Source organism: Pipistrellus hanaki, assembly GCF_964339955.1.
Source record: "Pipistrellus hanaki genome assembly, chromosome: 1".
In the NCBI taxonomy this organism is placed as follows: Eukaryota; Metazoa; Chordata; class Mammalia; order Chiroptera; family Vespertilionidae; genus Pipistrellus; species Pipistrellus hanaki.
The window spans coordinates 21,753,200-21,770,513 of record NC_140503.1 but is presented as its reverse complement, the minus strand read 5'-3'; the positions used below and the strand labels follow the sequence as shown (position 1 = coordinate 21,770,513).

Below are 17,314 nucleotides of genomic sequence, written 5' to 3'. Positions count from 1 at the left end.
ATTAAGACTTACTGGACAGCTACTACATATTATACATGTTTTCCAAGTTTGTGAGGACAATTATCTTTAATAGTCTCTTCCATTTATGAATTATAGTCCGATCAGGTTGAGAACATGAACTGTACATACATGAAACCACAGTGCAAACAATTAAAAATCAAATTATCAGCTAGAACAAGTAATTTGTTTTAAATTGGAAAAATCAGCATCTATGAAGGAAAAGCGTGATCAAAGTGAAGTGGGATTAATGAGGTCATCATTTATATACAGTTGATAGCGTGAGGGCAAACTAGTTGAAATTTACTGGACTAGTGAAAGTTTAGATTAAGCTGTTCCTTTTTATAACTTGTTAGCTATTGGATTGTCCTAGACCTTAAACTTAGTCTTGCTACCGACTCCTAAAGCTTTTTCTGAAAAGATTCAATAAATGAGTAACCAAGGACTCATTCTCTTCACCTCCAATAAAATTTTGTAGAAGCAAAATGTTGAGCCAGGGAGCTTCCCTCAGAGCTGTTTTGCAGTTAAATTGAAAACTGCTCTTAGATTTGCCAGTGTGATTTTTTAAAATAATTAAGAGAAAAAGGTTAGAAGGCAGTAGCTTCTTAATATTAGGCTTAACCCAAGTTAAATGTGGTAGGCTTTTAAAAGTATATAATCTGCTTTTGATTGTTTGGTCATTTGTAACTTGTCCCTCATCCAAGAATTTAACGATGGAAATAAACATTCATGACATGAGAAGTCACCTCCTTTCTAAAGCTTTTCCTGTCCATCCATTTCCAAGCCCTCTGCAGAGTTAATTATCCACATCTCTGTTCCCTAGCCTACTGTTCATTGTATTATGTTATGTAGTGATAATGAGAAAAAGCTATATTTCTAGAGAAACATTTGATGAGATTTTCTTTTTATTATGGACATTTTTCAAGCATGTACTAACTACAGAAAATGCTATAATGAACCCCACAACCTCATCTGCAGCTTTAATAATTATCAACTTCCTGCCATTCTTGTTTTATGTTCATACCTTTGAATCACACTTTTTGTTGTGGTTGTGTTGTTTCCTGGAGTATTTTATTTTATTTTACTTTTTTCCTGGAGTATGTTAAAGTAACTCAGTACCATTTCACTTATAAATACCTCAGTATGTATCTCTAATCAAGAAGGCCCTTTTTTTAAAACAACAAAACACTATAGTACACAAACAAAATAAAATGATAATTCCTTAATTACAACTAATAGTCCATGTCCAGTTTGTCTCAAAATCGTGTTTTCTACGATTGATTTGTATGGATCAGGATCCAGACAAGGTCCAGATAGTGCATTTGGTTGACCTGAATCTTCAGGCTCCTAATCTTCTCCATAACCACACTTCCTACTTCCTCCTGGTATTTAATTGTTGAAGAAACTGGGTTGTTGGTCCGTTAGTAGTTCCCACATTTTAAATTTGGGTGATTTTATCCTGGTGGTAACATTCCACATTTTCTTCTTTCCCCCCAAATTCCTATAACATGACAGAGAATAAATTGGTTTGAATTCAGTCTTGTTGGTAAGAATATTTCATAAGTGGTATTGTGTACCTGCTATCTTTTTATGTCAGACCTCCATTACAGTTTCAGGGAAGATCAATGGTTTTAGGTGGTATCCATAGATCCTTTTCATAATAATAGTGATGATAATTATTCTAATAAATCAGTTCTATGGTTTCCCTGAAATACAGTCCGAAGAGGAAAGGCAGGAAAAATGCTAGATTCCCCCCCCTTTTTATTTATCAATTTTCAGAACATGAAATGAGTTGAAGTGACTGAGAGCTTTTTAAAAGTATTGTAGATGCTTATATCTGATGTATTTCAATCTACTATAAATATTATCTGACACCAGAAACTTCTCCATCTTTAGGTAATGGGCGCTCCTTCAGGTTGACTCCTGTGTCATTTTATGTGAGCCTAGTAGTCTTTGGTAATTTCCTTGCATTTAAGCATGGCAAGATAACCCTAGTTCCTTTACTTCCTTAGACTTGTAATTTCATCCGTTTCTTCAAGGAACCCAGGTAGCTTTTTTTTTCCCCCCTCGGGTAGCTTTTGTAGAAATCTAAGTATTAATAGGATTTATTGTTACTAGACTGTCATTGCTTCTAGGCCTTTTCCTTGGACAGGGTTCGTAAATAAATATTTTTTTGTTCAAAGATGATAAAGGATTTTTATTTGGTCTACTAGAAGCCTGGTACACAAAATTGGTGCACGGGGGGGGGGGGGGGGGGCGGGTAGAGGGGAAGAGGCTGTCCCTCAGCCTAGCCTGCACCTTCTCCAATCTGGGACCCCTTGAGGGATGTCCGACCATCCATTTAGGCCCGATCCAAGTTAGATTGGGCCTAAATGGGCAGTTGGACATCCCTCTCACAATCCAGGACTGCTGGCTCCCAACGCTCACCTGCCTCTGCCTGATTGCCCCTAATCCCTTCTGCCTGCCAGCCTGATCACCCCTTAACCATTCTACTGCCAGCCTGATCAATGCCTAACTGCTCCCTGGCTGACCCAATTGCCCTCCCCTGCTGGCCTCTTCTCCCCCAACTGCCCTTCTCTGATGGCCCAGTCACCCCTAACTTCCCTCCCTGCTGGCCTGATTGCCCACAACTACCCTCCCCTGCAGGCCTGGTCCCCTCCCAACTGCCCTCCCCTGCTGGCCTGGTCACCCCTAACTGCTCTCCCCTGCTGGCCTGGCCACCCCCAACTGCCCTCCTCTGCCAGCCCAGAAATCCCTAACTGCACTCCCTACTGGCCTGGACACCCTCTCCCCGCCCCCAACTGCCCTCTCCTGCAGGCCTGGTTTCCCCCAACTGCCCTCTTCTGCCAGCCCAGAAACCCCTAAGTGCACTCCCTACTGGCCTGGACCGCACACACACACACCCTTGCCCCCAGCTACCCTCCTCTGCTTGCCTGGTCACCTCTAACTGCCCTGATTGCCCAAAACTGCCCTCCCCTGCAGTCCTGGTTCCTCCCCCCCTCCCCACTTCAACTATCCCCCTCTGCTAGTCTGGTCAACCCCAACTGCCCTCCCCTGTAGGCCTGGATCCCACCCAACTGTCCTCCCCTGCAGGCCTAGTCTCCCTAACAACCCCTCCTGCTGACCTGGTCTCCCCCAACTGCCCTCCTTTGCCAGCCTGGTCACCCCTATCTACCCTCTCTGCTTTCCTGATCGCCCACAACTGTCCTCCTCTGCAGGCTTGGGTCTCCCCCAACTGCCCACAATTACCCTCCCCTGCCAACCATCTTGTGGCAGCCATCTGTGTCCACATGGGGGCCACCATCTTTGACTGTCATGGGGGTAGTCATCTTGTGTCTTGAAGTGATTGGTCAATTTGCATGTTTCTCTTTTATTTGATAGGAGAATTTGATTTTATAATGATACTAGTAGCCCTGCACACGAATCCATGTGCCAGTAGCTCTCTGTGGGCCTGGCCACTCAATGCCCGCTGTCCAGAGGCTCTCCATGGCCCAAGGCCCATTCACGGCCCAGAGGCCCATCTGTTTTATCTGTGTTATAGTCTTGGTTCTGGCATTTGCATACTCAGTGTAGCAGGAAAGGGAAGAAAACACCCCATTCATTTGTGAAGTGCCCGGAGTGGCATGTCTTTTGGATTTCCCCAAGTGGAGTTCTGCGCATCTCCTTGGGCCTCCAGCACTGCTAGCTTGCACACCTCTTCCCCTCCAATTAAAATGAGTAAGTCACAGGGATGACATGCTCCTATCAGCACTCACTCAGGTAAATTGAGTGAGTGCTGACAGGAGTCCATCCGCGGCTCGGTGCGGAACGCTTGCCTTGTCACTGGGCCTGGCCAGAGGGCCATCTGTGTTGCTGCGGTGACAAAGCAATCATTCCACTAGGCCACTCTCGCTGCCTGCTCTCAGTGGCTGCTCTCCTCAAACCCCCTGGGACTTGGGAACTCTGCCCGGGCTGAGAAGACGGCGCTGCCGTCTTGTGGCTATGGGTGCCATCATCTTTGTGACGGAGTGATGGTTAATTTGCATGTTACCTTTCTATTGGATAGGATCTCTTTTCTCTTATGCTTAAATTCTTGGCTCCTAATAACTAACCCACAATAAAACTAGCATCAGAAAAACCAACTACATGTAACTGGAAGACTTCTATATGCAGTTTAAGATTTCTCTGTGCCACTTTTATATCCTTAGAATACATACTTGTTAGGGATATGTCTTTTAAAGTGTTTAAAATGTCTTTTTAGATTATATATACTTTTTAAAAAATATTTTATTGATATTTTACAGAGAGGAAGGGAGAGGGATAGAAAGGTAGAAACATCGATGCGAGGGAAACATTGATCAGCTGTCTCTTGCACACCCCCTACTAGGGATGTGCCTGCAACCAAGGTACATGTGTTTGACCAGAATCGAACCTGGGACTTTTCAGTCCGCAGGCCGATACTCTATCCACTGAGCCAAACCGGTTCTGGATAGATTATATATACTTTTATACTGTGTGGTTATGCCAAATTTTATAGATTCAAGTTATTTTCAGTTTATTTCTATTTTTTAGAGATTTTTTTTAATTTAATGAATTTTGATTTTTTAGTATATAAAATATTTATATGGTCTCCCAAAGTAAAATGTACATTTTCTTTGGTGTCTAAACTAGAACTAGCTGCAGTTAAAACCCAGATTTTAATTTTACAAACAAGGTAACCTCTAACTATTAAAATGATATTCCCTGGCTGAAAGAAAAATTCTTCAGTAACTATGGCAATACTTGTGTATGAAGACAGCATCTTAAATCTCTATGCAAGTCATACCCAAAGTGTTATTGCAGTGAAAAAATAGTGGCGTGAATAATACCTGCTCACAGCCCAAGGCACTTGATGTATCTTAGGCCTGTGTTTGTTGGATTTTTCAATTTCATGAGCAAGATTTGTATTTTTTTAAAGTTCTATATTTCTGTGTGTTCCACTTGATGTCAAATTTGTATTCTTAGATTGTATGGTTCCATTAAAAAAAATAATAACCTCAGTCCCTCCACCCCCCCACACTCATTTTGTATAATATGGTAATGATATCACCGTAGCAGTAATTACGGGTCATCTTCATTTCTTTCATCTCTGCCTGTTCTGATGGCTTCATTCCTTTGACGGAAAAGATTTGGCTCTGGGTGCTATGATTATTTTGTTAAGCGTTATTCGAATAGACAGGAGTGAGAGAAATTAATCAATCCAAATGCAATTAGCATCATGTTTAACCCAGTGATGGACGTCTCAAGGTGAAACAGCCAGGGGAGTTTCAGACATTATTATTCAATCCAGTGGTTCTTATCTAAATTATAATCAAGAGAGGTTTTTATTGGCTTCTGAGGGTGAAGATGTAACTCTTTGCCTGCCCTGGGGGTCAAGACTGGGCCTTCCTCCTCCATAGTCTTCAGCTACTGCGGGTACCTTGAAGTGGGGATGTCCCAAGCAGGAAATTTCTTAATATCCAGATCAATGAAGTAGTCCGTGCTAGGATCTTGGTCTGATTTTCCTGAGAGTGGAATCTAACCTACTGATAAAATACCTAATTTGGGCCAAAATGTTTTTTCTAGTGATCAAGACACCCTGACTAGTTGTTCTATCTTAACCTTACATGATAGATTATTATTGCTGTTCTCACTTTATGGATGAGGAAATTAAGACTGTGAAGCTACTAGCCTTTGGTCATAATAAGTGTCTCACCGCGATGTATTACTATGTAAAGGCCCTGAGGCATGAATGTTGTACAAAAATTTATGAGTATTTAATAAAAGTTTTCACCCCAAGAGTATTAATGCATTGCTTTGATCTCATTGCCTTTCATTCAGTTTAGTTTACCCTTGAAAGGGGAACCAAATGGAACTATGAGAAGGCCTGTGAGGCCCTCTGAAAAGGAAAATAAATACAAATAGGGAGTTGTTAGCTCTCATTTCTTAAACACCAATCTTTGGAGTTTTTGTTGTTTTGGGTTTTAGTAGAGAGAAGGATTATAAGGAGGACTGAATATTTGAAATCTAGTCTTGTTTTGCTCTTGAAAGAGGGCAGGGCAAGGAGAGATGATGGAGAAACACAGGCTTCACCCGAATAACACCATTTTTCAAATGCCTGACAATTAAGATTCTTCTACTTCTGCTTTCAATCTTCAGGCATCATGGCTGACACTTCCCATATTTTATGTTCCCGCTTGATGTGTTATATTCGGAGAATAAATCTGTTGGCTAGATATTTCTGTTCTTTTTTTTTTTCTGTATGAAAAGCCATTAAAATTATTTTCCATATTGGAACTGTCCAAATTTGTTTACCTGTGCGCTGAGTCCTGGCTTTTCATTTTTATATTACAGTGTACTTCTTGGATAAAACATTACCTGGCCTTGGGCCTTACTATGAATTGAAGGAAGAAGTGTTTGGTATAAAATTGTCTTTCTCTGAATTTACTAGAGGGAGCACTGTTTAGAAGAAAAAGTCCTGTTAGATATAAAGGGAACCTGGAAAGTGTGTCCCAAAAAGGCTTTTTTGAAAATTCTGAGGATGAATATTTTGATGGTCATTGATAGTTTGGTCACAGATGTAGCATCCATACTATACTTTTCTCAGATATTTCAGTCTCTTTTTTTGAAATGCTTATGCCTGAAGAACTTTAGGCAAAAGCCTGAAGGCTACTTGGCTTACCATCAAATGCTACTTTTATGTATTTTAGAGAAAAGTGAGATTTTTACCAGCCTTTCACGTGTGTGTTCTCCCACAGGAGTTGATTGAGAATGGTCAGTAGACTTTATTACAATTAACTACCTCTGAGAGCCACCAAGCCTAATAAGGTTCCCAGAGACCCTTCCTCATCCAGTGACACCAGGCTCAGTTCGCAGCACCTTCTGCTCTTGTCAATGCCCCAGCACCAGCTGCTCTCACATTAGAGGCATTAAAAAGTGCTTAGTCCTTGACTTGAATTATCGATCGCTGAGTAGTACGCTTTGTGCAGTACTGAACTGGAGCGTGGTGAAGGATCTCAGTCTGGCGGGCTGCCCTGGAAGGGCTCCGCGCCAGAGCGACAGAAAACTTTCCACATTGCTGTGAGAGAGAAGTCAGCATTTTAAATCACAGTGGTATACGTTTGTTCTATAAGCCACCAAAATACCTGTGAAGAGCTAGTCCCATCTTAAAGGCCACCTCTAATTTATTTTAATCTTCCCTAATGTCTAATCCATCATAGGTTCTTTGTGCGACTAGCTTAACTATCACCCACCCCCTTCATGCTTTTCTTCTGCTCAACGCACACCGATGACTAAGAGATCCCTCTTGTTATAGCGATGGGAGTTCATTCAAGGTTTCAAGGACCAAAGAGTAATTTTTAAAAAGTAAAAACTGTAATTATAATAAATGGCATCATTTCTACAAAATATCTTCTTTGAAACTAATTAGATAAACAGCCATTCAGCAGACTGATTTGTACTAAACGCACTAGGATTTGTGTGTTGCTTTTGCTAGAATTAGCTGCCTGCTGTGGTTCAGGAAGGTAGCTGCCTCTAACTAACACCCAGCATTATTCCGGCAGGTTTGATCCTGCAGAGTATGTGTGTTACACATGCAATTCCTTCCTGTTCCCATTTGTTTTGCATTTGAGCTCTTTTTAAAAATGAGTAGTTCAGCTCTCCTGGTGCTGCTGATGCTCTTTTAGTGAGGGCCTGGGACCTCGCCATGGCCAGTGGAAAACAGTGGTCATGGCTTAGGCCTGCTCCTCGTGCTTCTGGCTGAATGGCGCTTCCCCCTGTGGGAGCACACTGACCACCAGGGGGCAGCTCCTGCATGGAGCGTCTGCCCCCTGGTGGTCAGTGTGCGTCATAGTGACAGATCATTCCGCCATCTGGTCGATTTGCATATTAGCCTTTTATTATATAGGACTGGAAGACATTTACGAGACCGACGCCTTACCACTTGGCCACCGCGCCTGCGTGGACTGGAAGACATTTAAAGTCACTTTATTTTTTTTAATTATATGAGACTGAAAAGAATGGTCATATTAATTTGAAGGTGGTAAGGCAGGATAGTTCTGTGGTGTGGTTTAAGATTAAGAGGCATATCCCACTTAGTAAACTATTGAAGGCCTATTGTGAATGACAAGGGTTATCAATTAGGCAGATCAGGTTCCAATTTGATGGGCAGCTAATTGAACCAATGAACCAGACGCCAGCACAGTTGGACACGGAGTTTGAAGATTCATCAGTGCCTTCCAGCAGCAGACAGGTGTCTACTATCAAGAGAACCTGCTACTTTACTCCAGAGCTCTGTTCCTCCAAATCAAGAAGACAACATTCATGTTGGTTTTCTTTTTTATTCCTCCCCTGAGGATATTTTTCCATTGTTTTTTAGAGTGGAAGGAGAGAGACAGACAGACAGACATTGATGTAAGAGAAACACATTGATTCTTTATGCACCCTGACCAGATCAAGTCTGCAACCAATATACATGCCCTTGACTGGAATCAAACTCGGGACCCTTCAGTCCACGGGGCAATGCTCTATTCACTGAGCCAAACTGGCCAAGGCTAATGTGTTTTTTTAGAGAATTTTTATAAGAATTTATTTGAACCAAATTGACAACATGCTGGGAAATAAGATCTCAATTGCTCCTTTAAACCAAAGACAATTTTACAACTTCTTATACATAGTTATTACATATAGGGCAATGTGTCTTTAGGTAGGGATAAATTACTATAAAAGAAATGTATCCTAGATAGTTTTCCCATCAAGTGTCTTGTGGCTTAAATAAACTTGTTTGAAATGAAAGAGATGATTATACAATAGCTGGCATTTACTGAATGCCTATGTGACCTTTGTATTAACCCCACCTTGAACAAAGGATGACTTGGGTGACTTGTTAAGTACAGGAGCTGGTAAGTAGCAGGGTCCATGGGTTCAAGTCTAAGCCTGTCCAATGCTGAAAGCCCTGCTCCTTTCAGTTATGTGTCTCCTTGGTTCCCTGGCCATTCGTACTAAAGTTTCCTAAAGACAGCCTGTTGTTGCTCTTCAGGATGTGAGCAAACTAGTGAAATGTAGCTCTTCTCCACCTCGCTAATGTTTTTAATTATATCGAGGCACAGAAATATTTAAAGTAGTTTGCATTGGCATTGAAAACCAAACATTATGAGTTTCTTCCATTTCATTAAAAGTTGCTTATTCTTTACATTGTTCCCTACATTAAAGCCAAGCAGAATTTTATCAGGCAATTGCCTCCAAGTTATAATCTAGAAAATCTTTCCGTAATGAAACCCATATGTCATGGGTGAAAGGTGCAAAGCCCTGGCAGAGAGGGCTGGTCTCGTGAGAGATTCGCACCCAATCTTGTTAACCAGGGTGCCTCTGGTAATCCCTCATCCCCTCACCGGTGAGAAATCAATCTGTGCCACTGACTCTCTTTCAACCAGCCACCAGAAAATTTACTGCGGAGAAGGCAGGTTGGGGATAGTCATCGTGGCAAGGGAGCCAGAGGCAAGGCTAAATGTAGGATGGAGGATTGGAGAGTCTAAAGAAGACATTATATTAAACCACGCAGCACTTCCCAGCAAGGAGGATGCAGTCCTCCCTCAGCCCTGACCTCTCAGAGCATGCCCAGCTATTTACAGCTGCCATGAACCTGACAGTCCTAGGAAAACGAGAAGGGGGTAATGGAAACAGCATAAACCTGGAAGCTGATTGTGGTGTATCCATTCGCCGCCTGTAAATGTGTACAAGTGGTCCCCTCTCCCACACTCTGCAGCAATCACATGCCCCCCTATGGTGACAGTCTCTATTGTGGCTTTCTCAGTTTATGGTCTTGTACTGCATAGGAGAGCCATAGTAAATCATGGCCACACAAAGGTCATGCCTCTCTTCTCACAGCACACACTGTGGCTGGTGACCAGTGGATTCCTCTTGGCATAGTTATTAGAAGGTGGTAGCATGTTCACTTCCTGCTAAACTTGTAATCCTAGAGAAGTAATCCAGAATTAGAAAATCGTTAAGAAATTTTATTGAGTCTAGATAAAACTCTAGCGATGTTCTTGTCTCTCGGGTTGTCTTCTAGCACATTGTAGAAAGAAAGGACCAGGAGAGAAGGGAAGCATTGAAAGTGCCAAGCTAAGAAGCATGTACTCTTCCCCTGGCCATTAATTAGAGAATTACGCCAAGCTGTAACTATTGAGAAGAAGGAGGGATGGCACTCACTAGTCAGAGGGAAATAGAAATATCTACCTCTCCTCTGTAAGCAAACCATGGACACCTCTAAAGGTTTTCTCCCAGAGACGTGAAATCTTTGGTGGAAATTTTTTAGTAAACTGCATTTACATATTAAACCCTACTGGAAGGGAGGGGTGTGTGTGTGTGTGTGTGTGTGTGTGTGTGTGTAGAAGAATACGGAATAGTAGCAGAAGGCTGTCTCCCTACTCCTAATGGGATTTTATAGCAGCATGTGCAAGTTTGTTTCAGAAGTCTAAAATGAACAGATGTTGGTATAAATTACCTCAGTGTCTGATGTCTTGCAAATTAAAAGCGCGGTTGGCATCACTAAACAATTTCGCTAGGTTTCGGGGGGTGCCATTAGCAGGCAGTGATTACTGTATCAGGTTGGTAAGAATCTTCACACCGCAGCAGAGTAGGAGAGCAAGGATAAAGAGATGAGGACTCAAATAAGGGCTATGTGAATTAATCAGAGATGCTAACATCTCTGATGACAAGTGAACAGGAGGGCACGTGCTCTGGAGCAGCCCCTGACCCACAGCAATTTCTCTGTGCACAAAAAGGGGCTGGTGCTTAGGGTGTGATTTATAGGGCACAGTCCTCTTTTAGGGAGCAGCTATGTCAGAAATTCGTATATCTCCTATATAGGAATGGCGAGCAGGAAAACTCTCTCCCCTCCCATGTAGAAGATGATGTCTTTTGAATTACTTCTGCTTTTACTGTGGTTTCCTGCAGCTCTGTGTACTCAGATTAGGTTGAAGGGGGAGGAATGATTGAGTGGGAAAGGGGTTAAAAGGGATTGGTTACATTCAAGGAGAGCTCGCCACTGAGAGACTTTGGAATATCCATGTATTTTCTGTGAAGCCCTTTTGATCCCTTGACTAGATTGGATCTTTTTAAATTTTAAGTCTTCAAATCTTGGTCATTTTTCCACTTGGAGAAAAAATAACAAAGAATTGGGGATCTGAAGGGCAGCAGGCAAAAGGCATCAGTGATGTCAATAGAGTGCTCCTGGCCCCGAATTTTAGGAACAAGGTTCTGTTTACCCAACAGAGTTTTGTGTTACCCATGTCTGGTTTCCAGAGCACCCGCTTCTAGCCAGGCTGCAGGATCGCTTGATGCCGTGCTTCAGGTCCTTAATAAGCACCTGAGAATAGGCAGAAAAAGTGAGGAGACCCGCTCAGGCCAAAAGTATAAGTCAATATCTATAGGATCTGGCTGAGGGAAAGATCCCAAGGAGTGGAATTTTTGAGATTACTACTATCCCTTATCACAGTTAATTCATTTATTCACTCAGGAAATACTTGAGTGCAAGAGAAGCAGCAGGATGACCCTGCTCTGAAAGGTGTTATATTAGTGATACCACTATACCAAGCATGTTCACTGCTGAATAGCCAAGAGGACAGGGCCCGTGACATTAATATGGACTCATTTTACAGATGAAGAAACTCTTGGCTTCTGGTGTCACCCAGCTGCTAAGTGCTAGAGCTGGAACTTAAACGAATCCTGTGTTCTCTGAAAGAAGTCATGCTACCTTCCATGGGCAAGAAATTTTTTTTTTAATTTGTCTTTCAATTACAGTTTACATGAAATATTATTCTGTATTAGTTTCAGATGTACAGCAAAGTGGTTAGAAAATTATGTACTTACAGAGTGGACTCATGCACTGCCCCCACCCTCACCCCCACCCCCACCCACTCCTATTGCTTCAGGTACTCACCTGGCTTCATTTCCTCTAGGAAGTTGTTAGTTCTTGTCTGTCCTCGCCCCACCCCACCTCCATCTCTCCAATAATCTGCATTATTCCCATCAAGGGAAATTGTTTTTCTCGCTAAACAAGCAAGGTAAATTTAAAAAGACCCCCACGGTATAGAGAATGGAGCACCGGGGCCACTAACAAGTCTTATTGTCTGTGGAAGGGAAGAAACTAACGTGGTTGTTATCCTACTTGGTGCTAGTTCTTCGGTGTATCATCATTCACCCAGCCCACGTTTTTCAGCAGATGCCAGGTCCAGCACCTAGATGCTAGGTGCTGGTGAATAAAGAATAATAAAACAGTCTCTGCCCTCTATTTTCATATTTCAACAGAGGAAAACAAGTATATAAACAGATAATTGCAGATCTGATAGGAACATTGTATGCAGAGGGTTGGTATAAATCCACCAAGGAAGGGGAGGTCCATTTGCTTTGAGACGGGGAGGGGTTGTGGGCACATGAGAACAGACCCAGCTCTGATACTTCCATTCCTGATTAATGGGATTTTCTTTCTCTTTGTTGGAGCTCAGGAACTTATGCAAGGTGGGGAATATATATAGACTGCAGTTACCAAAAGCCTTCCTGCGGTTACAGAGTTCGTGTTGTTTTACTTCCTCCTTGTACAGGTCCACCAGGAGCTTAGATGTAGGTGGGGTGGGGAGAGCGGGAGCCCATTCTCCCGGCACCGTTTGCTTTGGACTTGAGAAGGGCAGGAGGTCAGAGTAAAGTCCTTCTATCTCTGCAGGAGCCTCCCTGGCCACCTCACTTTTTGGCCAAGATGGAGACATGTTCTTGGGAGGCCATGGGGCATAGCCTGCTGTGTGCCCTCTGCTTGATTCCAGAGGACTTCCAGCCTCCGGGGCAAACCATCGGAAACTTTTAGCACTGCTCAATCCATTTAAGGGATCTGAAAAGATGATCTTGTGGGGATGAGGATGAAGGGGGTTTTAGGCTTCATACGATTTTTGAGGATTTGCTTGACAGCTAAAACGTGGGCTTCTGCAGTGACCCTTGTAATTGAGAAATGTTTTACTTTCATTTCAGAGCCTCATATGTAGGAAAGTAGCTATATAAACGCTCGTGTAACTACAGCATTCAAAGATTGATGGCACTGAAAGTCAGAGAAAGACACATAAACCTTGCCTGACTATATTAAATATCTAAGGACTGACAATGCCAAGAGAGAGAAGACCGAAGTTCTATAAACCCTACTTTATTACTCCCTCCCCAGATGAACTGCACTGAGGGGCTATAAACCGTTATATTACAGTGTCCAGGGACTGCCACTGAGGGACGGGGTAAATGGTCTCTAATTCTGATTTGAGATTTTAAATGTCCAGGGGCAGCCCATAGACTGTAACCTTGGTTGGATTTTAGCCTCCAAGAGCAAACCCCTGTGCTAGTGAATGTGACTATTAGGTTATATTCTTTAGAGAGAGAGAGGTTAGGGAGAATTCCATGATGATTTTTGTAAGGGTTGATGGAGGATGTTTTCTCCAGTTGGCCTGTGCCCTAGAGCAGTTTCCAACTTCAGAACAACTCTGCACGGTTTTAGTTGCCAGTAGTGGTTTGTTCCCCCTCTTTTTGAAGGTTTGTGGTGATTGACTCTGTTGTGATCCCCTGTATACAATTTAATCAGTCTGTGTTTTTAAATTAAATCTTCCTATGATCCTGTTTTTTTTATGTGTGTTTTTTGTTGTTGTTGTTGTTGTTGTTGTTTTCAGACTTTAGGTCTTCATTGATCTTTCATTTGCTTTTTTAATTTCAGCCAGAGAAATGACACGGGGGAAGTTCCTCAACATTCTAGAGAAACCCAAGAAGTAGCAGCAGCTTGTGGACAGGATGTCCCGGGGGCTGGAACCACGCTCCGCTCCCAGTGCAGCTCTGATGATGCCCACCTCACTGCTTCCTGGCGAGAGGCTGGAGGGCGCACCTCCCGGGCTGACCTCTCCCCTGCTCCTGTGCTCTGCGCCTCTGAGGACATTCGGCAGCAAGAGAAGCATCTGTTCTACCAAGGATCAATGCCGTTATTCAGTCAGCTTCCAGACTCTGACCATCCCCACGTCAGATGTTGGTAACACCAGAGGGCATAGCATTCTTAAAGGTCAAAGTCCTGCTTTCTCATTTCTGGAAGTGACTCTGGAGCCCCAGGATCTTAACAGTTGATTTGCTCCAGTGATGGCAAAGTCCATTGTGACAGCGGTTGCATGAGTTGTACTTGATCTCTTAGGAAGTATTTATGATGCAAGGAGCCCAGAGACCAATTAGATTCTGGACCAGATCATGCAGGTTGACCTGTGAGCTCTCCAGGGTATACTAGGTTCTAAGAATCCCCAGCTGGAGAAACCAGAATCTTCTAGAAATGATGCCTGCTTTTAAAATTCTACACCTCTCATGGTAGTCCCATATCCTAAGCCTCCCATTCCCCACCTCCTAGCTCCCACTGACTCCGGAGAAGGGGATCCTTGCATATCAAGTCCCTCCTGGGATTAGTTTGTGTAGTGAAAGGCCCATGCACAGTTGCATTAGACCTTAAGACCAATTTCAAGGTGACAGAAAGGACTTTTGAGTTCTAATTAAGCTGTTACAGATTCAAGCGAGATAGTTAGTATAGCCTGAAGATAGGAAAAGGGGGTTGACTATAGGAGTTGGATTTGATTAACAACTAGACACTCTGATTGACCTTACAGGAATGTGTGTGCTATGTAGTGATGGCAGTGTTCCCCCTTTAGCCCCTCTCACAGCACTTATCAGATATTTCACCCACAGGACAGGAACACACATGTAAGGAAAAGAGAATCTCCTGACTTAAATATAACTCGTATGGAGTGTTTGCCAATTATGTGTCTCTGTTAAAAATCTGAAAATCTAGCTTATGGGTAATAGTGATTACACATGTTCTCCATATTTTGTCTTACAAGCCTCTGATGTTTTGAAGAATCCATGGAGTTTCCTGAACTTTATGAAAAGAACATCCATGTGACAGTAGTCTGATAGTGTTTGGATACAAGGAAAATCGTACTCAAGTTTTTGGCCCTGAGTATCTGTGCGGCACTATTCACTTTAATAGCTGGTCCGTTAGCCATACGTGTGCCTTGTTTCCCAGCTAGCGTTAATGTTGGATTTTTCTCTCATTTGTGCTATTTGACCATCCATGCAATTTTTACTTACTGACAAGAAGGAAGACATTGAACACAAGGTAAAAGGGATGAGTATGGGACGGAAAGCACTCTGCCTGGGTAGAGGCGTTGGTTTTAAGTTAAGGTTATTATTGACATTCCTTTATTTTAAATGTGGTTGAAGAGTTTGCATATGCACAAAAAAAAAAATAGTGGCATAATAGCAAACTCTTTCTTTTGAGAGCTGATGATGTCAAAAGGAGAAATTAAGAAATATATGGAGTATATTGGGATACCTCCCCCAAACCAACTTGTTGGTAACCTGAACCTATGTAATTGGGTTTCAGTCCCTTTTACTGTCATTGTAGTCACCAGCACTTACTGTAAGTAGATATTTTAGAATTGTGATATTTATTGGTTTTATATTTGTCGTCCTCAGAAATGTTAATGTTGTGTTTTTATATTGATAATGTAAATTTATGAACTATGTGTGCATGTATGTATTTCAGGATGTTGGAAGGTTGTACTTTGTATATAATGTCTTCTGTGTCGTCATAATAAATATGTCCCTTTTATAGGAGAGTGAGTTTTTCCTTAAAGGGCCAAATTGCATACTTAAAGCATAGACCCCATCAGAAAGAGCAGCTATAGCCGAAACCGGTTTGGCTCAGTGGATAGAGCGTTGGCCTGCAGACTGAAAGGTCCCAGGTTCGATTCCAGTCAAGGGCATGTACCTTGGTTGCAGGCACCTCCCCAGTAAGGGGTGTGCAGGAGGCAGCTGATCAGTGTTTCTAATTCTCTATCCCTCTCTCTTCCTCTCTGTAAAAAATCAATAAAATATATTTTTTTTTAAAAAGAAAAGAAAAAGAAAGAGCAGCTATAATGACAAATAATCTGCTGTCTTCCCCTCACACGACAGTGGGTGGCATGGGGCTTTATAGTCATCTACTGCATCGTCCGCTAGCTTCCAGTCTATCCTACCTGCCATCTAGCTCATTACTACTCAACTCCCTGGAGTAGACTTAAAAACCTTTAGTACCTCCCCAGGTCTACCAATAAACTCTGGATCTCTCATCCTGGGACCCTAAACTCTCTGCATGTAACCCTAATTACCCTTCCTGTTGGCTTCTTTCCTCTCCAGCATATGAAGTCTCTGTTCCAATGAATCGGAGCACTCCCCAGTTGTTCACTTGAGTGCTTTGCCCATGCCACTGAGTTCCTAGAAAGTCTCTCATCCTTTTCGCACAGATCAAGCCCTATCCTTCCTATAAACCCCTGATGCTCCCGCTGGAAATAACCCTGTCCCCTGCATTCCTACACCCTTTATGTAGGCCAGCCTGTGGCTTACCACACTGCCGACACCGAAGTGCTCCAAGCCCGTACCTCACTGCCCTCCTAAATTATAAGCTCCTCCAGGTTTCGGCTGTGTCCTGCACATCTAGTTCTTCTTCACTGTCTTTTTGAACTGGGGATTAAAAATGTATCTATTTGCAGACTTCCTGTTAAATATGTCGGATTAAGAACAAATATTTATCTGTCACCTCCTAAAATCCTTAGTAGGGAGCTCCTTTTCAACTCTGTTCAAGAACTAAAGAAGAGGAAGTTATCAGTACTACTACTGTCACCCATTAATAACACTATCAGTGCCCTTTTAGAGAAAACATTCCATTTAAGAAAAGCTAATTGCTAAGATCATCGGCTCATTCCTGATTTGCAAAAAAAAAAAATCTGGATGGACCATAGGTTTCTGGGATTCAGGATAGCATGGCTGGCTGGCTGACTGACTAAAAAGGGGCAGCATGTGAATGTTCTGGTCTAAATCTTCAGAGGTTATTTTTCCATAACTAACTATTATTTACCCACAAGTGTGTTTTCCCTTTTCCTTTGCCATTCCGAATACCATACTTGGAGCACGTAGGTTGGTGTGTGAGGCACATTTTTATTCATTTCAGAGAGGAAGGGAGAGAGAAACATCAATGATGAGAGACCAGCTGCCTCCTACATGCCCGCCCTCTACTGGGGATCGAGCCCGCAACCTGGGTATGTGCCCTTGACTGGAATTGAACCCAAGACCCTTCAGTCTGCAGGCCGATGCTCTATCCACTGAGCCAAACCAGCTAGGGCGAGACACATTTTTAAATTCTTCAACCTTTTCTCCCCAGCAGTCTCATTGCTTCTTGCTCACCTCAGTCTCTTGATTTGAGGCCTCTGCTGATATGCTTGGC

The 17,314-nt window shown here is 42.7% G+C and overlaps 1 protein-coding gene across 1 annotated transcript in view; it reads left to right on the top strand.

Moving 5' to 3' along the window:
* LIN52 (lin-52 DREAM MuvB core complex component) overlaps nucleotides 1-15,666 on the top strand; it is an 84,631-nt gene extending 68,965 nt beyond the window's left edge. Inside the window, exon 6 of the mRNA XM_084893806.1 lies at nucleotides 13,739-15,666. Within this exon, the coding sequence (XP_084749932.1) occupies nucleotides 13,739-13,794 (56 nt within the window). The 3' untranslated portion in view covers nucleotides 13,795-15,666. The remainder of the gene's footprint in view (nucleotides 1-13,738) is intronic.
* The last annotated feature ends 1,648 nt before the right edge of the window (nucleotides 15,667-17,314 follow it).